This window comes from Nycticebus coucang, chromosome 2 (genome assembly GCF_027406575.1).
Source record: "Nycticebus coucang isolate mNycCou1 chromosome 2, mNycCou1.pri, whole genome shotgun sequence".
Taxonomy (NCBI): Eukaryota; Metazoa; Chordata; class Mammalia; order Primates; family Lorisidae; genus Nycticebus; species Nycticebus coucang.
Genome location: NC_069781.1, coordinates 41,077,579 through 41,102,273, shown reverse-complemented (window position 1 = coordinate 41,102,273; position 24,695 = coordinate 41,077,579). Strand labels below are relative to the sequence as shown.

At 40.6% G+C, this 24,695-nt stretch overlaps 1 protein-coding gene across 2 annotated transcripts in view; it reads left to right on the top strand.

Annotated features, from left to right (window-relative positions):
* DCAF10 (DDB1 and CUL4 associated factor 10) overlaps positions 1-11,562 on the top strand; it is a 63,210-nt gene extending 51,648 nt beyond the window's left edge. For both annotated transcript variants that reach the window (XM_053568444.1, XM_053568434.1), the window contains 2 exons: positions 2,028-2,173; positions 4,139-11,562. In XM_053568444.1, the coding sequence (XP_053424419.1) occupies positions 2,028-2,173; positions 4,139-4,507 (515 nt within the window). In that variant the 3' untranslated portion in view covers positions 4,508-11,562. The remainder of the gene's footprint in view (positions 1-2,027; positions 2,174-4,138) is intronic.
* Positions 11,563-24,695: the final 13,133 nt, after the last annotated feature.

The window sequence follows — 24,695 nt, the reverse complement described above, 5'->3', positions numbered from 1 at the left end:
TCTTCTTGGGCTATAGTTGGGTTATAGCCTTCATATGAAAGCTATAAATTGTTTCATAGTAGGATTGAGTACATTGAATACTTTTTCATCCATTCTTGAGACTTTTGCTAAGAAGAATATGTTCCAACTCCATCAAGAATCTTTATTGGTTGACTAAATCGTCTGTGAGAAAAAGAAATTTAACTTAAGAAGAAATGACTAGTTAACAGTCTTGCTTGTTATTGACTAGTGGTATACACAAAAACAAATATACAGCATTTTATATTATTATACATCTATTATGTTATACAGCATAGAGAGTTGAGAAGAAGGGAAGAGATGACATATGAAGAGACTGGGAAGAAAGAAGAAGAAAATTAGAGGGTAGGAAGAGAAGAAAAAAGTAGGAGTTGTATTGCTTGCAAAACTGACTAAAAGGAAAAGAACAAAGTAGACGAAGCTGGGACTTATATAGGTGAAGTTGCTTTGAATGTTGGAAACCCTGGATCTTCAGGTGTGAGAGTATGTTAACACCATCTTTTGGCAGATATAATAGCTGCATAGAGCAGCTCATGTCACTATTTTTGATGTGAATTCTTAGAATGTAGCACAAATGAAATCGAAATAGCTCTGGTTCAAGTAAAATTAGATAGGCCCTTGCCTTTCAGTCTTCTTCACCCAATCTCCCCCTCACCTCCCAGGTCCTTTTGCCAGCTCCTAAGGAGACTCCCAAGGAGCACAGGTAGCAAATTACTGTTTACCTTATTATAATAGAATGAATTTCTTTTCTGCTTTTGCTACAGGTTTTCAGAATTCTTAAAATAGGGGTTTGTTTTTTCTCTAAAATTATTAAAGTTCATTCACATGTGAAATCACTATTTAGGCATAGTTTGGTTGTAACAGTGTAATTTAGAGCTTTATAGGTTTTTGATAATGATGTAGTAACCTAATGAGAATTTTTAAAAAGAAGACTTGAAAAGCAGTTCACAAAGGTTCTGACAAGGGAGCTCATTACCTTTAAAATGACTCCTTCTATAGGCAGAGAAGTATGGCTTGGGGCCTGTAGCTCAAGCAGCTAGGGCGCCAGCCACATACACCAGAGTTGGCAGGTTTGACCCCAGCCCGGGCCTGTCAAACAATGACAACTATAACCAAAAAATAACCGGGTGTTGTGGTGGGCGCCTGTAGTCCCAGCTACTTGGGAGGATGAGGCAAGACAATCGCTTAAGCCCAAGAGTTTGAGGTTGCTGTGAGCTATGAGGCCATGGCACTGTACCCAGGGTGACAGCTTGAAACTCTGTTTCAAAAAAAAGAAATACTTCTCTAGATATTAAATTTCTAAGCTGTTTCCTCATAACATCTATGAAATGGGTTCTTTACATACATGAGATATATGACATACTCTCACTAGTGACAATGACTTACTACAGCATTTTCACTGGAGGCTAGGTAGGAGGAAATGATGGGGCACAGTAGTGTCAGCAGGAAAATAAGTGATGGGCAGTGTCTCCTATCTCGTTTTGAGTTGCTTCTATCTGAAGTGTCCTCCCTCACGTCCTATTTGCCATTTCTAGTATTTTCCTCAGAGGCCATAAATCTGATACTTTTATCTACTTACAGGCAGTCCTCATGGCCTCCAAGTGTCTGCTTCTCTGGGAGAGAGCACCAGGTCTAGTCGGATGAGAATGGCTGTCTTTTCTAACTTCCTTCCGTGTCACATAACTTTGGTTTTTACTTAAGAGCTTTCTAAGATATAGATCTAAATCAAAAGGACCCCTAGTCAGCTTTTATGCCTTAGTGTTAAATCATTCGTGGTACCTGCTGTACCAACTTAGGTTCTTTAGTTCTAATCATACCCTTTCCCCATATTCTACCCCCCAAACTCATGTGTACACCATACATTGGTTGGGTACCACATTCTATGTGTCATAGCATAAGGGGCAGACTAGGGAATGAAAGCATGAGAAGTGGCTGCCAGAAATCAAAACTTTGATGAACTGCCTTAGTTCTTTGATAATACAAATCCCACATCCTCATTTGTGTCCCAGGAGTTTCACCACGGAATAGTCTTGAAGTCTTAACCCCTGAAGTTCCTGGTGAGAGAGACCGTGGAAATTGCATCACATCCTTACAGCTGCACCCAAAAGGCTGGGCCACTCTTCTTCGGTGCTCAAGCAACACTGATGATCAGGAGGTACAGGCAGCAGTGCTCTACCTTCAGCAGGGCTCATTGGACAAATTGCCATTGCCATGTGTGCAAACCTTAGACCAATCAGTAGCCACAGTCTCTGCCCTTGAGGGCACCCTGTCAGAGATCCTGCTTCTCAGTGCTACTGTTTTGTCCTCTTTTGCTTCATGTGGTGTCTTTATGCCTTGTAAACTCTTATTCCTACTCTCCTGCCTGTGCATATAGCAAGCTGAGAAGTACTTTCAGGGCTATCATCAGCTCAGATTGTGCCCAGCTTCTTAATTCTTGCCTCCTTCATCTAACCCTGAGAAAACCCTGGCTTATGGGTGTGGTAGTTCAAGCTACTTGGGAGGCTGAGAGGATGACTTGAGTCCAGGAGCTTGAGACAAGGTCTGGGTGATAAAGCAAGACCCTGAATCTAAAACAAACACAAAACCTTACATAGTAAATATGGGACTGAGATGTTTTCAGCTAAGCTAACTAAAAGTGAGGTTTTGTTAAGCCAATTCAGTATTATAATTTTCTCTATTTATTTATTTAGAGACAGAGTCTCACTTTGTCACCCTCAGTAGAGTGGCGTAGCTTCACAGCGCACAACAACCTCTCAAACTCTTGGGTTTAAGAGATTCTGTAGGGCGGTGGCCTCATATACCGAGGGTGGTGGGTTCAAAACCGGCCTCAGCCAAACTGCAAGAAAAAATAGCCGGGCATTGTGGCAGGTGCCTATAGTCCCAACTACTGGGAGGCTGAGGCAAGAGAATCCCCTAAGCCCAAGAGCTGGAGGTTGCTGTGAGCTGTGATGTGACAGTACTCTATGGAGGGCGACGGAGTGAAACTATCTCAAAAAAAAAGAGATTCTCTTGCCTCAGCCTCCCACAGTGCTAGGATTACAGGCGTGAGCCACTGGACTTGGCCTAAATTTTGTCTTTTTAAAGACCAGGGAAGTGCCAGGTGCAGTGGCTCACATCTATAATACTAACACTCTGGGAAACTGAGGCAAGTGGATCACTTGAGCTCAGGAGTTCTAGTGGTCTAGTGGTCCTAAGCAAGAGCAAGACCCTGTCTGTACTAAAAAATAATGGAAAAACTAGGCAAGTGTTGTTATGTTAGGAACCTGTCGTCCCAGCTACTTGTGAGGCTGAGGCGAGAGATCATCTGAGTCTAAGAGATTGAGTTTGCTGTGAGCTATGATGATGCTGCAGCACTTTACCCAAGATAACAGAGTAAGACTGTAGTCTCAAAGACAAACAGATAAACAAATAAAAAATCAGGGGAAACTCTGGGAAAGAAAGAGCCTAAACTGATTACTGGGGGGAAAGGTCTTAAATGACATTATGATTTTCATCACTCTATAAAGCATAAGTCTTCTAAGGATCTCACTGGTCTTAGAGGCCAGAACTAAAAGAAGGAGAAAAGAGCCTTTGAATTGTGTAGGGGAAGAGGTAAGGTCTCAAGGACTTGGATGTACCCTAGGAAGTTCTAAAATATCAAGATTGTTGTTGCCCTAAGAAGAGAATGTACCATTACAAAAGGTACAGGCAGTTTCAGGGAACAAAGCACTTTAAAGTATTATTCTTAACCTTAGCTTAAGAAGATAAGAAGACAACTACAACCAAAAAAAAGCCAGACTTTGTGGAAGGTGCCTGTAGTCCTAGTTACTCCAGAGGCTGAGGCACAATAATTGCTTAAGTCTAAGAGTTTGAGGTTGCTATGAGCTGTGACATAATAGAACCCTGTCTCAAAAAAGAAGATGATGAGGGTCACAGCTCATAATAGAACCCTGTCTCAAAATAGAAGATGATGAGGTATAAGGTATACAAGTTTTGTTAGTTGCGGGGAAGATAGTGTTGATCTGATTGATTTCTTGCAACAAGTCTGTGGCTTTGGCAATCTGTTGATCTTTTTAAAAAGAGTATCTGTAGTACTATTTGGCCTCTATAACATTGGTTTGTCTCCCTTTTCTCTCTCTAGTGGACTTGTGTCTATGAATTCCAAGAAGGAGCTCCTGTGCGACCTGTCTCACCTCGCTGTTCTCTACGATTGACTCATTACATTGAAGAAGCCAATGTAGGCAGGGGTTACATCAAAGAACTTTGCTTCAGCCCTGATGGGCGGATGATTTCTTCCCCACATGGCTATGGGATTCGCTTGTTGGGATTTGACAAACAGTGCAGTGAACTTGTTGACTGTTTGCCCAACGAAGCCAGTCCCCTACGGGTGATCCGTTCTCTGTACTCTCATAATGATGTAGTACTGACAACAAAGTTCTCTCCAACACATTGTCAGATTGCCTCAGGGTGCCTTAGTGGACGGGTTTCTTTGTATCAGCCAAAGTTTTAGGCACAACTTACATCAAATAAGGAATACTTTTGGCATTTGACTTATAAATTACTTCAATTTAGGTGAAGTATTTTCTTTTTAGAATATCTTATAAGTTTGGGTCAAATCCTGGTTCTTATGGGTCCATGAACACTCCTGCAACCTGAGTACTTGGTCATCCAGCATCATACAGGCATCTCCAAGTTAGACTCTATGCAGCACCATCTTTTTCAGCATTCCTCTGCTCCTGCTATCTGTGCCAATGAATTCCAGTTTTTCTGGTTATTTTGCACAGTGGTTTGTGTCAAGTTTCTTTCTCTCGTGTGTGTACATGTGCTTGTTTGCTCACTCTCTTTTTTTTTTTTTGTGGACATTAAACAATTTAACAGGAGGTTACGGTAGGAGAAACCCATGATACTAGAATTGAATAAAACTCAGAAGTTTGTTGTTGGTATACTGGTTGTTGAAAAGAAATTTTCTCTTCACTTATCAGTTCACTTGGTTTTTAAGGTTGCTGTTATATTTCTCTATACTGAACACCGATAGTGGCATTATTCCCATGGTTGTTAAGAGGGTTTTGCAACAAAGTGTTTTCTAAGTTTCTGTTAAAGTTATACAAATTTTTTATGATGAAAGGGATTTTATTGTGAAATTCTAGAAAAATACTACCACTTCTCTGTAATTTACTTGTATGAATTTAAAATCTCTAGCATGTATCCTTGGTTGATATTTTGTTCTTATCAATAGCATTAGAAGGGAAAGGAGGGGAAGGAATGGGCTTTGGTTATTTCTGTTACCCGAAAAGGATTTGTTTATTAGAATGGTACCAATATCCGGCTACAGAGTGATGAGAACAATGTCTCTTAGGTTTTCTGTGTTGTTTTTTTTTCTGCCAGATTATTGGAATCACACAGGATAATGTGTTGTTAACTGTATGGGGGAGGAGGGGAAAGCAGGAGTAAAGAGGTGGAGGCTAAATCATTCTTCTCTGAGCCAGGGGTCACAAGCTCAGCTCTTATCCTTAGTGAGGGGAGAACTGCAGTCCTCTTCAAGCTGTGATCCTAAGCATGGTAGTCATCAAATAAGTGCTGATGTAAAGTCTTGTTTTTATGTTTTGTTATGGAACTCAGCATAACTCATCGGTAGAAAGTATCAAGGCTGACTGCTCTGTTGAATGATAGGCCTTCTTCTAATCTCCCCCACATGGATGGCATTGTGTTTAAAAGGGATTACCAGAGCCTAGAATGATTGAGCCATGCACTAGCCTTTTGCTGTTAGGTCCCATTCTCTTTAGGCCAGTGGTCCTCAAACATTAGAGTACATTGTAATCATTGAAGAGTTTATGAAAAATGCAGAAACCTTGGCCTCACCTTAGGAAATTTGGGTTCAGCAGAGAGAGGACAGGAATCTATATTTTAACTGGAATCTCAAGTAATCTTCATTCTGGTGGTCTCTGATCACAGTTTGAAAAACACAACCTTAATCAGCAGTTAAGCACCTATCTGGGAAACAATTCCTAGTAAGTGTTTTAATTATTCAAAAAATAAGCAAATGAAAGCAATAGAGGATAATTTGGAATGGAATTAATTGCATCATTTGACAAATGAGAGAAGTTAATTGACTTGTTTAAGGTCATTACAAAGTTAGTGGCAGAGTCAGGGCTTGAATTCAAGTCTACCAGTAATTCCTTGCGCAGGGTAATTTCTACTGTATTAAGTTGGCTGTTAGAAAACGATTTATGGACACTTTGTCTTTAAGTTATATTATTGTGAATACTCTTAAAGCAGCCAATAGATCGGTTAAAAAATCAGCATGGGAATAGATGCTGTGAATTCCAGCCATATAAGAAGAAAAGTATTGGGCGGTGCCTGTGGCTTAGTGAGTAGGGCACCAGCCCAATATACCGAGAGTGGTGGGTTCAAACCCGGCCCCGGCCAAATTGCAACAAAAAATAGCTGGGTGTTGTGGCAGGTGCCTGTAGTCCCAGCTGCTTGGGAGGCTGAGGTAACAGAATCGCCTAAGCCCAGGACTTGGAGGTTGCTGTGAGCTGTGTGACGTCACGGCACTCTAAAGAGGGTGATAAAGTACAAATATAAAAAAAGAAGAAAGTATTTTAAATCTTACAGAAATGTTTAAACCACCCAAGTTCAAGGCATTTCTTTGTAGGATCTATCAACCATTCACACACATGTACAGTTGTATTTCACTTGGAACAATGTTGGCAGTAGGACAAATTTTTAAAATTAGGTCATCTCACTCTGGATGTTTAAAAATTTAGAAATATTTTAGTCATTGAAAAAGTAACCACAGGGCGGCGCCTGTGGCTCGGCGGGTGGGGCGCTGGCCCCATATGCCGAGGGTGGTGGGTTCAGGCCCAGCCCTGGCCAAACTGCAACAAAAAAATGGCCGGGCGTTGTGGCGGGCGCCTGTAGTCCCAGCTGCTCGGGAGGCTGAGGCAAGAGAATTGCCTAAGCCCAAGGATTTGGAGGTTGCTGTGAGCTGTGTGATGCCACGGCACTCTACCGAGGGTGATGGGGTGAGACTCTGTCTCTACAAAAAAAAGGAAAAAGTAACCACAAAGCACAGTAAATACATAAATTTATGTAAAAATATATATTTAAAAGAAAATGGTTTTGGAGGTTAAAGCACTCAAACAATATTATCATTAATAATAAGTTACCAAGGCTGGGCTTGGTGGCTCATGCCTGTAATCAAGGTGGATTGCTTGAGCTTACGAGTTTGAGACCAGCCTGAGCAAAAGCAAGACCCCGTCTCTATTAAAATAGAAAAACTGAGGCAATAATAGCCAGGTGTTTTGGTGGGCATCTATAGTCCCAGCTCCTCAGGAGGCTGAGGCAAGAGAATTACCTAAGCCCAAGAGCTGGAGGTTGCGTTGACGCCACGGCACTCTACCGAGGGCAACAAAATAAGACTCTGTCTTTAAAAAAAAAAAAAAAAAAGAATGAAAGAAAGAAAAACTGAGGCAAAAGGATTGCTTGAGCCCAAGAGGTTGCTGTGAGCTATGATGCCACAATACTTTACCCAGGGTGACAGCTTGAGACTGTCTCAAAAAATAAAAACAAAGTTACCAAGTACAATGATCATATTCAAAATGGATTCCATACATTTTATCAACTTTGGAAAGAGTTTCATGTCAGATACTGGGCCCACAAATTGCCAAACTCAAATTTCAGCCAGTGATTCTTTAACCACTAGGGAGTACCTATCATGTGTTAAATAATGTACATATTTTACTACTGAATCTCACAAAAACCTTGGGAAGTAGGTAGAACTGAGCCTCAGTTTTCTTTGGAGGTAATAAAAGTGGGTCAGAAAGATTAAGTGACTTGCCTTAAGTCACAGAGTTGTAATAGGTAGCAGCACTGGGATTCAAATCCAGGATTGTTGGTTTGTGTGCTTTAGTCCAAAGCCTGTGTGTACTTACTACCATTTTGCTCTTTAGTTTGTAAAGGATGGTAAGCTGGCCTGCTGGTTTGTTTGTTTAATGTCTTCTAGAAATTTTTTTTGTTATAGAACTGGCTTACCTTCTGTACCACATGAGAGAATATTTACAAGATTGACAATTTCCATGACCATGCCATAAACTCAGGTTTTATATAGTCTATTCCTAACTAAACAACCTCAAGCAGAATAAGCAGCTATAAAATAGAAAAGAAAAATAAAGGAGAGACATCCTTGCGTTACAATAGAGCCACACAGATGAGAATTAAAAATTAATGGCCAGCAAACTCAAAAGAACTTCTGTCTTCTTCAGGGTCTGATCATGATCAAGAAGTTGTCAGAGAATATTAATCAAGGAATTAAAGGGATCAGGAATGCTATAGTACTGGAAGGATTTACATCTTACCATTTCAAACTCCTGTTTCACTTAGAGTATAAAATCTAATGTTTTTTACTCTAAATTATATCCAGTCATTTTATTTTAGATAACTGGTAAATATAATTGGTAATGTAGTATAATTGTTAGTAAATGTAGTACAAATTGTTCTCCTCTTTTAAAAAGTTTTCTGCCGCTTGGTGCCTGTAGCTCAGCGGCTAGGGCGCCAGCCACATACACTGGAGCTGGAGGATGCGAACCCAGCCCGGGCCTGCCAAACAATAGTGACAACTACAACCAAAAAATAGCCAGGCGTTGTGGCAGGCGCCTGTAGTCCCAGCTACTTGGGAGGCTACTTAAGAGAATCACTTAAGCCCAAAAGTTTGAGGTTGCTGCAAGCTGTGATGGTACAGCACTCTATAGAGCAGGCATCCTCAAACTTTTTAAACGGGGCCAATTCACCGTCCCTCAGACTGTTGGAGGGCTGGACTATAGTTTAAAAAAAAAAAACTATGAACAAATTCTTATGCACACTGCACATATCTTATTTTGAAGTAAAAAACAAAATGGGAACAAATACAATTCACACCACTTCATGTGGCTCACAGGCCACAGTTTGAGGACGCCTGCTATAGAGGGTGACATAGTGAGACTCTGTCTCAAAAAAAAGTTTTCTGCAGAACAGTGTATTTATGGCAATGCAATGCTGAATGGGTTAGGGACATAAAATATATAGTAGTTCCTTATTTTCTTTTTTCTTTTTTTTTTTTTTTGAGACAGACTTTCACTTTGTTGTCTTGGGTAGAGTGCCGTGGCCTCGTTAGCTCGCAGCAATCTCAAACTCCTTGGCTAAAGCTATTCACTTGTCTCAGCCTCCCAAGTAGCTGGAACTATAGGTGCCCACCATAACCCCCAAGCTGTTTTTTAGAGATGGGGGACTCACTCTTGCTCAGGCTGGTCTTGAACTTGTGAGCTCAAGCAATCCTTGGCCACCTTGGCTTCCTAGAGTGCTAGGATTACAGGCATGAGCCACGGTGCCTGGGATTTCTTTATTTTCAGTTGCGAAAATGAAATGGGTAAAGCAGAAGAGTCGTCTATTTTACCATGTCTTTTAAAAAGGTATGTTTGTGGTCTTTTTTCTCAGAGGCCCAAAGCACATGTGTATTTTGTTATTTTTCTTGTTAACATCCCTGAGAAGGGACTACACCACAAATTTTAGGAAAAGAGGTAAATCATGCGTTCCCTGCTCCTATGTCTAGAATCAAGATCACATTATATCTTTGTTAAAGTCGTATTCTCTAGAATGTGCAATATAGGGAAAACACTCTGAGAGTCTCTTAGTAGAAGCCAAGTTAGTATTTCCCAAATTTGCCAGATTAGGTACTGGTATCCATAAGTATCTATTAAACTTAGGGTTAGTAGGACAAGTAGTCTGATAACTAACTGATGACAATCTTCCCCATTTAATGACTAGCAGTTACTGACTACTGTGAACATTCACTTAGTAACACCCTGTTTTGGTCATGAAGGAAACCATATATATGGATTTTTGGATAACTAATGCATATCTCTTAAGTGCCAAAATTAAAAACTTGTAATTATTTTTGATGCAAGTATTTAAGGTATGTGAGCATACCTCCTTGCCTTTGTTTAAAACAGCATGCTCAGTATAATTTACTTTGTCATGGTGAAAAGGTAAAGTTATATTCATAGTGTGTTATTACAAATATCCAGTAAGCTCTGACACATGTAAAATACTTCATCAAATGTAAAGGGCTATAACAAATATATGTTATTATTACTTTTATTATAAAGTGATTCCCTCAGCTCTGAGGTATATATTGTGTGCCTCAGATTGCTGTTGGTTTTTAAAAAAATTTTTATATCTGTTAAGTCTCTCCCACACTATACATATGCCTGCCTCCAGCGGTCTCCCCAATTCTAATATGCTGTGTTCATGGGTTATGAGCTGGGACATGGGATAAGCAAGCCGTACAGTGTCACAATTAAGAGCTGGACAAACTCTGAGTACACAGTCTTTGAGATAGCTCTTTTGGTTGCTTTATACTTTTCTAACAGGTTCATAATAATCTTCTGGATGATATGAGCTCCCAGTTAAAGCCTAAGCTAGTGATTTTTTGTTGTTGCAACTATGTAGGATACTACACATTTAAGTAAGGATGCTGCTAGATTAAGGAATAAACAGCAATGTACCAAAGTACCACAAAGCAACAACAAAGGCTCTCTGTATTTGTAGAGGGGTCTTTCATGTTTTTTTAAGGAAAAAAAGAGGAAGAGTTCAGGGAAAATATGAAAATAAAATCCATAGTCTTAAGAGTTTTTTAGATGCTATTGTCAATAACCATTAAAACATATGTTTAAATTATCATGTTATTACAAAGACACAGTTTAGTCTCATAGAATAAGTTTGTTCTAAAATTTATTCCCTAGCGGTGCTTCTCAATGATAGCTTAAGAATTTCTTCCATTCAAATGATAATAGAAAATATTGTCAAAAGGAAAGACTCAAAGTTACCTTTATGCTGCTCTCTTTAGTTAGTAAATGAATTAGTGCTAGAGATAGGGGTGTTATCAAACCCCCAAAGAACACATCTCACATATACACCCCTCCTATATGTTTATGTATGTAAATGTCAATATAAATGAAAATGTCACCCAGAAATAATAAAATATTTTTTTTAATTTAAATCTGGTTTAAAGTCATTAAAATAGGTAGAATTTTCAACTTTGCTAAGCGGCTTTCCTCATTTTGATTTCATGATTTTTACATTAAATCATAAATATTTGAATTTTTTAAAAACTTTCACTGTATCTTCCATTTCCCAAGTATCCTTTCTGGTAAATTTTAGATTATATTTTCAGGAAATTTGGAGTGTTCCTGATAATAGACACTCAAAGTTTTCTCTGTAGGTTCTGAGGTGTTTTAAATTCTTATATTAGACTGTAAGCTCCTTGAGGGCAGGGATTGTCGTATTTATTCCTTTATTCCCAGTGCCTCGTATAGGACCTGACACAGAGTAGTTGTTCAATAAATATAATATTTGTTGAATGAATCAAATGAGCCTTCACAATATGTGGCCTCAAGCTCCCATGAAGCCAGAATACAGTGTGCAAATTGTTCAGAACTAGGGGAATCAATCATTTATTATTATAATTAAAAGTGTATTCATCAGAGTAAGATTTGTTCTGAGTATAAGCAACCAAACATTTCTCACTGATTTGGAAAACTGCAATTTAAGACTCAATTTTTTCTTTTTCTTTTTTTGTTTTGTTTTTTTTTTTTTGAGACAGAGTTTCATTCTATTACCCTGGGGATTGTGCTGTGTAATTACATCTTACAGTAACCTTAAACTCTTGGGCTCAAGAGATCCTCTTGCCTCAGGCTTCTGAGTAGCTGGTACCACAGGCACCCGCCAGAACGCCTGGCTATTTTTAGAGATGGGGTCTCCCTCTTTCTCAGGCTGATCTCAAACGCCTGAGCTCAAGCAACCCCACCCCCAACCCCCGCCTCCCGAAGTGGTAGGGTTACAGGTGTGAGCGACTGCACTCAGGTTAAGACTCAAGTTTTCATTCAACAAACATTTGAATGCCTAGTCTAGCACTAGGGACTCAAGGGTCACAGATAAAGTCTTCATATTCTATAGTTGCAGTTGAAGTGGACTTAGATTCAATGCTGGGGGTTGGACATTTGTAGTTGTATAGCATTCCAGAAAGGCCTCATGCTTGGGTTAGTGCTCTGTTATCTTGAAATTCTCAATTTTTTGAACAAGGGGCCTGCATTTTTATTTTGCACTGAGCTCACAAATTACATGGTTGGTCTTGCTTAGATGTTCTACAAAATTTTTGACATATCAAATGTTCTTCATTTCAGAATTAGAGAAACTTTCAAAAGATGTAATTGGCTTTTACCTTATCACTTGAATTGTTTTGAGTTTTTCACATGGATGAATATAGAGTTGTAGGTGAGTTTGTTTTATGTACCTACATACTTACATAAAATTTTAAGGTTTTAATAAACCCTTACATATGCACTGAATATTTGGTATAGGTCTACCTCATAATGTGCTTTTTTTTTTTTTTTTTTGAGATAGAGCCTCAAGCTGTCACCCTGGGTAGAGTGCCGTGGCATCATGACTCACAGCAACCTCCAACTCCTGGGCTTAAGCGATTGTCTTGCCTCAGCCAAGTAGCTGGGACCACAGGCACCCGCCACAATGCCTGGCTGTTTTGTGGTTGCAGCCGTTATTGTTGTTTGCTGGGCCCAGGCTGGATTTGAACCCGCCAGTTCAGGTGTATGAAGCTGGCATCTTAGCCGCTTAAGCCACAGGTGCCAAGCCCATAATGTGCTTTTAAAAAATAAATGTTACATTGAAACATTTGACATAATTTTTGTGTGTGGTTAACCTGTTTAAAAAGTTGATGGCAAACTTGCATTTAGTTGTAGTTTAAAAAATCTTTGTTTAAACTATGTATGTGTGCATTTTTAAACCAGAATCAAGCACAAGACTGTGATAGAGGCAGTGGTCTGGTGGTTCTTGTTAATGAGAGATTCTCTCAACTTTTTCAGTCATACAACTCCTATAAGAAAGAATGTAAGAAGACACTCCAAAATGTGTTTTTTTATAAATGACATATGTACTATTGTAGTGAACTATTATGTACATTCTAAAACATACATAGAGGATAAAGGAAAAAAAGTTTAAAGTTGTAAATTTCTTCTTGTACTTCCAGGAATAAACTGGGTCTCAGCTGATACATATGCAGATTTCACTTTGGGAAAAACCACTAGCTAAAACATAGTACTGGCATTTTACGTCAAAAATACACTTACTAGGATTATATTTATTCATATGTGTTCATTAATATTTAGTATTCTGACCATTTACAAGTTTATTTGGTTTGGATCATGTTTTGTAGAGTTTTAAAATTTAGCTCTTCATGGCTCAGCTCCTATAGCACAGTGGTTATGGCACCAGCCACGTACACTGAGGGTGGCAGGTTTGAACTCTGCCCCAGCCAACTAAACAACTGCAACAAAAAAATAGCCAGGCGTGGTGGCGGGCGCCTGTAGTCCCAGTTATTTGGGAGGCTGAGGCAAGAGAATCGCCTAAGCCCAAGAGTTGGAGGTTGCTATGAGCTGTGATGCCACAGCACTCTACCTAGGGCGATAGAGTGAGACTGTGTCTGAAAAAAATATATAAATAAATAAATAAAATGTAGCTCTTCATTCAGCAAAAACTATATTTAGATCAGTCAGAATGATAGTTGATGTATTTTAACATTTGGTTTTCAAACTATAGTGATTAGATCCCATATAGGTAAATTTAGAAATGCTTTCTCACAGTGTTCCTTAGAATAACATTTTCTTGTTATATTATTTAACAGTGTGATTGATGGTTCATTTTACTATATTACCTTCACCCACCAGAAAAAGGATAATATTTTTATTTTATTTTACTATATTACCTTCACCCACCAGAATCAGGAAAAATTTTTTTAGTAAGTCATTGGAGATAAAAGTCAATCTCTTTTAGTTTAGGTTATTTAGTGAAATTAATCATTTAGGTAAACTGATTAACTATAGTACTAATTATCACTATTTCTGTTATCTCTTGACTAACATGTTTTAGGTTGTTTAAAAATAGATTTTTTTAGGCGGCGCCTGTGGCTCAGTGAGGAGGGCACTGGCCTCATATATCGAGGGTGGCGGGTTCAAACCCAGCTCCAGCCAAACTGCAACAAAAAATAGCCGAGCATTGTGGCCGGCGTCTGTAGTCCCAGCTACTTGGGAGGCTAAGGCATGAGAATCGCCTAAGCACGAGAGCTGGAGGTTGCTGTGAGCTGTGCCACGGCACTCTAGTGAGAGCGACAGAGTGAGACTCTGTCTCTAAAAAATATTAAAAATAAATAAATAATAAAAGATTTTTAATCGAAAAGGAAATGATTATTTGGCATGCTTTAATACAAATCTGTTACCAATGTATATTAGTTTTCTGTTACTGCTAAAACAAATGACCATTAACATAGTTCTTTAAAAAACACCACAGGCCAGGCGTGGTGGCTCACATCTGTAATCCTAGCACTCTGGGTGACCAAGGTGGGTGGATTGCCTGAGCTCATGAGTTCAAGATGAGCCTGAGCAAGAGCAAGACCCCATCTCTAAAAATAGCCGGGCATTGTGGCAGGCACCTGTAGTCCCAGCTACTTGGGAGGCTGAGGCAAGAGAATTGCTTGCCAAGCCCAAGAGTTTGAGGTTGCTGTGAGCTATGACACTCTACCCAGGGTGACAAAATGAGACTCTGTCTCAAAAAAAAAGTTAAAAAAAAAATTGCACTTTGAACTTCTTTTGAAAATAATTTTAATTAATGATCTTTAAAAATTAATGATCTTTGTGGCACACTGGTTGAAAATCACTGATCTAGGGGGTGGTGCTTGTGGCTCAGTGAATAGGGCACCAGTCCCATATACCGAGGGTAGCAGTTTCAAACCCGGCCCTGACCAAATTGCAACAAAAAAAAAAAAAATAGCCGGGCGTTGTGGTAGATGCCTGTGGTCAGCTACTTGGGAGGCTGAGGCAAGAGAATCGCCTAAGCCCAAGAGCTGGAGGTTGCTGTGAGCTGTGATGCCACAGCACTCTACTGAGGGCAACAAAGTGAGACTCTGTCTCTAAAAAAAAAAAAAAATAGACGAAAAAGAAAATCACTGATCTAGAGGCTGCCTGCATACCTTGGCTCATTGCCCCTTCCTCCAAAGCCAGCAGCATCTTCTGCCTCTTTTCTTTTGACTCTGACCATTCACTCTCCTGCCTCCCTCTTTCATTTACAATGACCTTTGTGATTCTTATGCCCACAGCATAATCTCCCCATTTCAAAGCCAGCTGAATACTCAGCAAACTTAATTCCACTTATAACCTTGATTATTCTTTTTCCCTGTTATATCACATACCATAAAACATTACACACAAGTTGTGGGTATTAAAGGACATGGACATCGTTGGAGACCCATTATTCTGCATTATACTCTATGCTGAGTACTAGATTTAGTGTTGGGTACTAGGCTTACTGCATCACAGGCATCATTTAATCCTTTAAGTATTCTTATGAGGTAGGTACTGTTACTATTCTCATTTTACAGAGAAAGAAACTAAGACTTAGATTAATTTTCCTAATGTCATGTACCTACCAAATTTCAGCGTTAGATTCATGCCCATTTCTGCCTTCACAGCCTGACTTTAATTGATCTACTGCTTTGATAATTGAGAAAATGTTCACTGCATACAAACTGCACACAAAGTTTAACATTGTGAGTATAGATTGTCATACTATAACAGAAATGTATTGCAGCTTTATAATTAGGTAAAAATTCTTGAATCAGCACCTGTAGCTCAGTGGCTAGGGTACCAGCCACATACCACGGGGCTGGTGGGTTCGAACCTGGCTGGAACCTGTCATAGCAATGACAACTACAACAAAAAAATAGCCAGGTGTTGTGGCGGGCGCCTGTAGTGCCAGCTACTTGGGAGGCTGAAGCAAGAGAATCGCTTAAGCCCAAGAATTTGAGGTTGCTTTGAGCTGTGATGCCATGGAACTCTACCCAGGGCGATATAGTGAGATTTTGTCTCAAAAACAAAAATTCCTCTAATATCAATGAGAAAAAGATGAAAAGGCGCTATTTATGTGTTGAGGGTCAGTAATGTTTTTAGAGTTGTCTTCTAACACATAAGTGCTTTTCTCCCCTACACCTTTTTCTACTAGGGGATTAGCTATTTTCGTTTATACGTGTCATACACTACTTTTAAAACTAATAACTATTAAGATGTTAGTTTGAAACAGGTATTAAAATCATAATACATACATCTAAGGAACATTATGTGCAGTTAGTTGCTGTGTCTCAAAAACTACATGCTGGGCTGAAAACCATGATATTATCAAAGGGCAAAGATAAGCAAGTAAAAGTTTTAAGATTTAGTACTTCCAGAGCCATACATAGTCTTTTACGTTTTGTTCTTGATCTGATTGGCTTTAGTTAAGAAACTCAGAAATATTCTTTCAACACTGCCGAGATAATCATAGGATTTTCTGATCCCAGATGGGATAAATGGGGATGTATTCAGAGAAGTCATCAGTGGTTATCCTGTGTGGTGGATAAGAAAGGCCTCAACTTCTTTGGCAGTACTCTCCTTGAGTATCTTGGACAGACATAGACTGCATGTTTACCTTTGTATCCTAGACCATCTTAGGCTTTAGAAGGGGGTTCTCATCCTTGCCTCTTCCCTCTTCTACAGGAGCACTCAAGAGAATGGGTCTGTACTCTTCGGCCAAAAGAGCTTTACCATTCTCATCTTGCTAAATATTAGAAGCACCTGCAGTAAGACCACACTGATTAGTTCTGATTTGATCCGAGTTATGGAGTGTAAGTCTCATTATTTGGAGAGGCTTCATGCTGTCCCCTGCCCCATTGCATTCCAGCCCATTTGGAAAGTCCTGAGTTTTCCTTTCCTAACAAACCACTGGTTCTGTCCACTGAGTTTTCCTCCACTCTTCTGGCAGAGGACATAAGAAGTGGTGCTGAAACTCTAGTATACATTAGAGCAGTGGTTCTCAACCTTCCTAAGGCCACAACCCTTTAATACAGTTCCTCATGTTGTGGTGACCCCCAACCACAAAATTATTTTTGTTGCTACTTCATGTGGAACTGTATTAAAGGGTCGCGGCATTAGGAAGGTTGAGAACCACTGCATTATAGTCACCTGGACAATTTGTTAAACTATAGATTGCTGGGTCCATCTTGAGAGTTTCTGATTTTGTAGGTCTGGAGTGGTAGCCACAATTTTGCATTTTCATTCAGTTCCCAGTGAATGCTGTGGGTCTGGAGATCACAGTTTGAGAACCACAGATATATAAAATGCAGGTACGGTTTCAATTTCTCATGGTTGACAGATCCATAGATCCCTGTGTAGATAAGGGGAATCCATTTAGAGAACATCTTTTTACATTGATACTGTGGGTGGGCAACAATATGTCCCATCAACTACATCTTTACTCTTCAGCTGGACCTGAGCACATGAATTACCAAACTAAGATCATTTTATCTTCTCAGGAACAGACCTGCTGCTGTGTGGGTCATCGTTAGCTGAAAGAGAAGAGAGCTGCTATAGAAATACTCCCTCGTGTGAGTTGTAAATAGCTGCAACTATTGCTATCAGTAACAATAAATCTGCATCTATTGGTGAGTCAAAAAACAGAGGAGTGGGGGAAAGGAACAACTGAAACTTTAGCCAGGGCATATACACAGCTCAACTCAAAACATTTCTTTTTTTTTTAAAGACAGAGTCTTACTTTGTCGCCCTTGGTAGAGTGCAGTGGCGTCACAGCAACCTCCAGCTCTTGAGCTTAGGTGATTCTCTTACCTCAGCCTCCCGAGTAGCTGGGACTACAGGTGCCCACCACAACGCACGGCTATTTTTTGTTGTTGTTGCAGTTTGGCCCGGGACAGGTTTGAACCCGCCACCTTTGGTATGTGGGGCCAGCGACCTACTCATTGAGCCACAGGCACTGCCCTCAAAACATTTCTTAACTTTTTTTTTTTGTTGTTTGTTTGTTTTTGAAACAGAGTCTCACTATGTCACCCTTGGTAGAGTGCTGTGACATCACAGCTCACAGCAACCTCAAACTCTTAAGCGATTCTCTTGCGTCAGCCTCCCAAGTAGCTGGGACTACAGGCATCTGCCACAATGCACAGCTATTTTTTTGTTGCAGTTGTCATTGTTGTTTTAGCTGGCCTGGGCTAGGTTCGAACACTCCAGCCTTGGTGTATGTGGCCAGTGCCCTACCTAGTAAGCTATGGGTACTGCTGTAGCTCAGTAGGAGCTTTTTTGAGACAGAGTCTCAAGCTGATGCCCTGGGTAGAGTGCTATGGTGTCATAGCTCACAACAATCTCCAACTCTTGGGCTCAAGTGATCCTCTTGCCTCAGTTTTTCTATTTCTATTTTTAGTAGAGATGGGGTCTCACTCGTACAGGCTGATCTCGAACCTGTTAGCTCAAGCAATCTACCTGCCTCCACCTCCCAGAGTGCTAGGATTACAGGCGTGAGCCTACATAAGTAGTTTTTTCTTGTCTACTTAATAAATGTGTGTAATTAAAAGAAGGATTTCCTGGCATTTATTGAAAGCTGCAGTGTATGACAAAAATCCATGGTCTCTACCCTGTTTCCTGCTAGGTGGGAAGCAGGTATACTCCTCCCTCTGGGGCAGTCTTAAAGAGTAAAGTTGAGAGATTAGCTTCTGTTTTAGCCACCAGCCCTGTCACAATCTGTGGGGGATAATCTGAGCCTGGGGGTCAGGGAACTGCCATATGATTTTCTTTAGTGGGGAAGATTAGTAAATCTCTATACCACAGGCTGTGTTCTATCAAGTATTTTGGTTGTGTCCTATAACTTCACAGCCACCTGAGAATAACCAGCATTCTTTTTTTTTTTTTTTTTAAATAACTAGCATTCTAAAAGAACTCTCAAGTATTCAGCAATAATGAGAAACTCCCTAATGATTTTTCCGAACATTTTATCATGAAAACATTCAACCATATAGCAAAGTTAAACATTTTTTAGTGTACATCATTTAGCAAGGTTTACTATGCTCATTTTATCACTTATCTAATAGTGTATTCATCAATAATTTTTGATGAATTTTGAATAAATTGCTGGCATTTGTACCCAAGTAAATTGCTCAAGATATAGATCATCAGGTAGAGTACAGTATTTTTTCATTTTTGTAAAATTTACTTAGAATGAAGTACGCAAATGTTAACTGTACATTAGCTAAGTTTATACAAATGTGTACATGAAACCCAAACTCTCAGCAAGTTCCTTTCTGCCTCTTCCCAGTCAACCTCTGCCCCACCCTCTCAGATACAAGCTCTGTTCTTTTTTTCCCACTACGTATTTGCCTCTCCTAGAACTTAGCATAAAGGAAATCTCATAATTATGAATTCCCCCTCATAATTTCCAAAATAAATTCTTAACAAAAAGTGTCTCGCAAACAGGACTAAAAATAGTGATGATGGCAACATCAGAGATCAGCCTATGATTTGTTGAACAGATATTTATTATTAGAACTTCTAGTCTGTGGATACAAAGAATGGTAAGATAGCCCCTGCCCTCATAGAGATCAAATTGTCCTGGAGGATACAGCTTAAACATAAAGGAGAAAGAGCTGGGCAAGAGACAGTCATCACAGTCCATAGAAGGATGTCTAACCCAGCTTGGGAGGCAGCAGGGGAATCCAGGTACATTTAAATTTTTACTTTGGAAGTTGTCTCAGGCAGCCAATGTTCTATATCTTGACTTATAAGTCAGGAACCTCATAACTCAAAATAATTTGTCCTAAAAGGGCAGATTTTGGTTTTTTGAGACAGACCCTCAAGTTGTCGCTTTGGGTAGAGTGCTGTGGCATCACAGCTCACAGCAACCTCCAACTCCTGGGCTCAAGCCATTCTCCTGCCTCCGCCTCCCATGTAGCGGGGACTACAGGCGCCTGCTACAACGCCCAGCTATTTTTTGGTTGCCTGAGCTGGATTCAAACCCGCCAGCTCAGGTGTTTGTGGCTGGCGCCTTAGCTGCTTGAGCCACAGGCGCTGAGCTAAGGGCAGTTTTATAACACGTAAGCAGATACAAGCCCAATTTGCTAAATAAAATAAATGAGGAAAAAAGTGTAAAAGCTACTAATGGAAATTATTAGGGGTTCTGTTTTCCTCTAGTTTGAGTTGATATAAACTCAAATATAATTTGTATAGTTCAAACATCCTTTTCTGTTCTTGGACTATAAGTGGCAGAAGCTTTCAAGAGCTCCAAATAGCAGCAGCAAACCTTCAATCTTCTTGGACTTCACCTTGGTTTTCTCAAGGCATAGCAAACCTGTTGTTTCTCCAAATTCAGGCCCTTACCTCCTAATTTCTATTCTTTATCTCCATATTTTACATACAAATTACAAATGAGAGGTACTTAGTTTCCCTATATGCCCACTTTTCCCTACTTTTGGTCCTTAAAACCCTATTGCTGTTAATTTAGTGGGAAGTGAGAAGTGGGGAGCCCCAGAAAACCTGGAAGTTTTGATTAGTCACTTTTTCCCCCAGTAAAGGCTGAGAAAAGGCTAGGCAATTTTTGAAGTTTCTTTTGCTCAAGGGAAAGTAGAAATCTCATTCTGTCTCACTTTGTCGCCCATGGTATCACAGCTCATAGCAACCTCAAACCCTTGAGTTCAAGCAATTCTTTTGCCTCAGCCCTCCTGAGTAGCTGGGACTATAGGTGCCCTCTACGATGCAGGGCTATCTCAGGGCCTTGCTCTTGCTCATGCAGGTCTCAAACCTGTGAGTTCAGGCAATTCACCTGCCTTGGCCTCCCAGAGTGCTAAGATTACAGGGGTGAACCTCTGCGCCTGGCCCAAAAAGCTACTTATTATAAACCACCTATTGTTACAGGTATGATGACCCTTGCAAGAGAAGTAGTTGCTTTTTCCTAGCATTGTCTAAAATTATAAATAGGTAGCATCTCCATGTAACCAAATGCATATTTTTGTTAGTGTACTCTACATCAGAAACAAGTAACTGCCTTGCCCACAAGTAACTGCTTAACAGAGTAGCTGAAATGGGTTTGTTTCATTTCTGTCATTGATTAAAGGTAAAGCAGGTATAGAGGTGGTTTACTCTGTAACAATTAAAACCAATCACTGCCTTCATGGTGCTAACAGTAACAAAGCAACAATGACTATTTTAAAGAATACTTTTCTTTCTGTTCTTCTCAGTCAACTTCATTCAATTGAGTTCCACAATTCAGAAACAGTGCCAGGAAGGATAAGAAAAATGGAGTGCCTCTACATTCTCATCCTGACTCGTGCACACATTTTACATCCACTTGCCTCAGAGCCCAGGACAGCTGACAGCATTTGGAAGTTAAAGGAGAAAAAAGAACACTCTCATCAGTCATCTAGCTCACACTTGTAGATCAATGCCTCCTTCCAAGATTCATTATGTTGAAGCCCTAACCCTCAATGTGATTTGGAGGTGGGGCCTCTGAGAGGAAATAGGGTTAGATGAGGTCATAAAGCTGGGACCCCCATGATGGGATTAGCGACCTTATAAAGAAGGGAAAGAGACTAGAGCTCTTTCTACCTTGTGAGGATACAGCAAGAAGGTTAACCTCTGCAAACCAGGAAGTGGGCCCTCACCAGGAACCCTATCTGTTGGCTCCGTGGTCTTAGACTTTCCACCCTCTGAGAATATGAGAAAAAATGTCTATTGTTCAAGCTATCCAGTCTGTGATATTTTGTTATGGCAGCCTGAGCTAAGACAGTTCAGTAAAACTGAACTTAAGATCAGTGTAAAACTAGATGAAGTATAAAAATTACCTTTTTCTTAATGATCCAACAAGGGAAGGTCAGATGGGATAGTCCAGAGTGCCGTAATCCTGTAGATCCTTTCCATGTGTCTCCAAATTCCTTTTTTTACTTTTTTTTTTTTTTTTTAAAGATAGAGTCTCACTATGTTGCCCACGCTTAAACTCCTGGGCTCAAGTAGTCATCATACCTCAGCCTCCCAGGTAGCTGGGACTACAGGTACCCACTGTGATTTTGATTCATTCTGACTTTTTGTTTTTTTGAGACAGTCTCACTTTGTTGCCTCACAGCTCACAGCAACCTCAAACTCTTGGTCTCAAGAAATTCTCCTGCCTCAGCCTCCTAAGTAGCTGGGACTACAGGTGCCTGCCACAATACCCCACTATTTTTAGAGACAAGGTCTCGCTCTGGGTCAGGCTGGTTTCGAACTCATAAGCTCAGGCAATCCAATGCCTCAGTCTCCCAGAGTGCTAAGATTAAAGGCATGAGCCTCCGCACAAGCCATTCATTTTTTTATTTTATTTTATTTTTGTAGAGACAGAGTCTCACTGTACCGCCCTCGGGTAGAGTGCTGTGGCGTCACATGGCTCACAGCAACCTCTAACTCTTGGGCTTACGCGATTCTCTTGCCTCAGCCTCCCGAGCAACTGGGACTACAGGCGCCCGCCACAACACCCGGCTATTTTTTGGTTGCAGTTTGGCCGGGGCTGGGTTTGAACCCGCCACCCTCGGTATATGGGGCCGGCGCCCTGCTCACTGAGCCACAGGCGCTGCCCCAGCCATTCATTTTTTAAAAACTTACCAGACACCTACCAGATGTCATGCACTAGAAACAGTGGGAACTACAGCAAAGTCTCTGCCTTATGGAATGGACATTCTATGGGGCAACAGGTTATCAAATAATCACAACATAATTAAAAGGTAAGTGTGGCTGGGCACAGTGGCTCTTCCCTGTAATCCTAGCACTCTGGGAGGCCAAGGCAGGTGGAAAACTTGAGCTCAGGAGTTTGAGACCAGCCTGAGTGAGAGCAAGACCTCATCTCTACTTAAAATAAAAAAAATTAGCCAGACTTCATTGGGGGTGCCTATTGTTCCAGCTACTTGCAAGGCTGAGTCAAGAGGATTGCTTGAGCCCAGGAGTTTGAGGTTGCTATGAGCTAAGCTGATGTCGCAGAGCTCTAGCCTAGGCAACAGAGCAAAAAAAAAAAAAAAAAACACTTAAGGGGTGGCGCCTGTGGCTCAGTGAGTAGGGCGCTGGCCCCATATGCCGAGGGTGGCGGGTTCAAACCCAGCCCTGGCCAAACTGCAACAAAAAAATAGCCGGGCGTTGTGGCAGGCGCCTGTAGTCCCAGCTGCTTGGGAGGCTGAGGCAAGAGAATCGCGTAAGCCCAAGAGCTGGAGGTTGCTGTGAGCCATGTGACGCCACGGCACTCTACCCGAGGGCGGTACAGTGAGACTCTGTCTCTACAAAAAAAAAAAAAAACTTAAATGTTATGAAAAACATGATCATGAACAGCCTTAACAGGGGAACCTGACCTAGTTCTGCAAGTGTGAGCCAGCTTCCCTGAAGAAGACATTTGACCATAAAATTATTTTCGTTGCTACTTCATAACTGTAATTTTGCTACTGTTATGAATCATAGTGTAAATATCTGATATGCAGGATGGTCTTAGGTGATCCCTGTTAAAGGGTCATTCAACCCCCAAAGGGGTCATGACCCACAGGTTGAGAACTGCTGCCATAGAAGTTCATAAATGAAGTAGGGACAGGCAGTGTTCAGGGCAGGACTCTGCATGGACAGAGACTAGAGGCAGAGATGAGCATCTCAAGTAGCCAATGGCTGGAGTACAGACAGTGAGCAAGGCTGTTTTAGAGATGAGCATAAGGGAGGCGAGGGCTGATCACCCTGCACCTCATAGGCCATGTAAAGTGTTTGGTTTTTATAGTAGAGGAAAAGGAAAGGACATTTTATATTTTAAAATTACGAACAATATGGCTCGGTGCCCATAGCACAGTAGTTACGGTGCCAGCCACATACACCAAGGCTGGCAAGTTCGAACCCAGCCCTGGCCAGCTAAAACAACTGCAGCAAAAAAATAAATAAATAAATAAATAAATAGCCAGGCATCTGTTTCCCAGCTACTTGGAAGGCTGAGGCAAGAGAATCGCTTAAGCCCAAGAGTTTCAGGTTGCTGTAAGCCGTGACGCCACGGCACTCTGAGGGTGACATAGTGAGACTCTGTCTCAAAAAAAAAAAAAAAAAATTACTGACAATATGAAGGGAAGAATTTAGGTAAATCCTATTTTCCTCCAAATTTCTACATCAAAATCAGATATGCTCATTTGGGGTGGGGTGGGGGGAAGTCCCCTAGTTGGGAACATAAATGTGTTTAGATCGGAGCCAGCCTCTTGGAGACTGGGAGTACTCCACAGTTGACATTTCCTGACTAAATGCCCCATTTAAGTTCAGGATTTACACTTTCTCTGTTAAGATTTCTGTTCCAAACTGGACCAGAAACATCATATGGCAACTGCTCTTTATCTTGCCATCACTTACCAAGCAACCTCAACTGTCTCTAGAGGCAAGGAGCAACCTAACAGTTGACAGGAACACTCAGTGCAGCTCACATAGCTTTGTGGTCCTGGCCAATCAGCTCCAACATAAAGGAGCAGCTAGAAAGACAAAAGTAGATATTAAAAAACAGAGCAAACACCCTGAAAAACTGAAAAGTGCTAACAGCCAGACCATTTAACTTCTGGTCAGAAGGGACACTACAACAACAGATATTACTGATAAGCTGAATTTACCAGAGAAGGTTGATAGGGTTTATTACATTTGAGGAAAAACTTTAAAAACAATGCTTTGCAGTTAAACTATCTGGAAAGTAAACCGTAATTGGAAACTTTGTGACTAAACAAGATGGACAAATGAGAGACTGCAAAGTCCTCAAACTTTCATGCA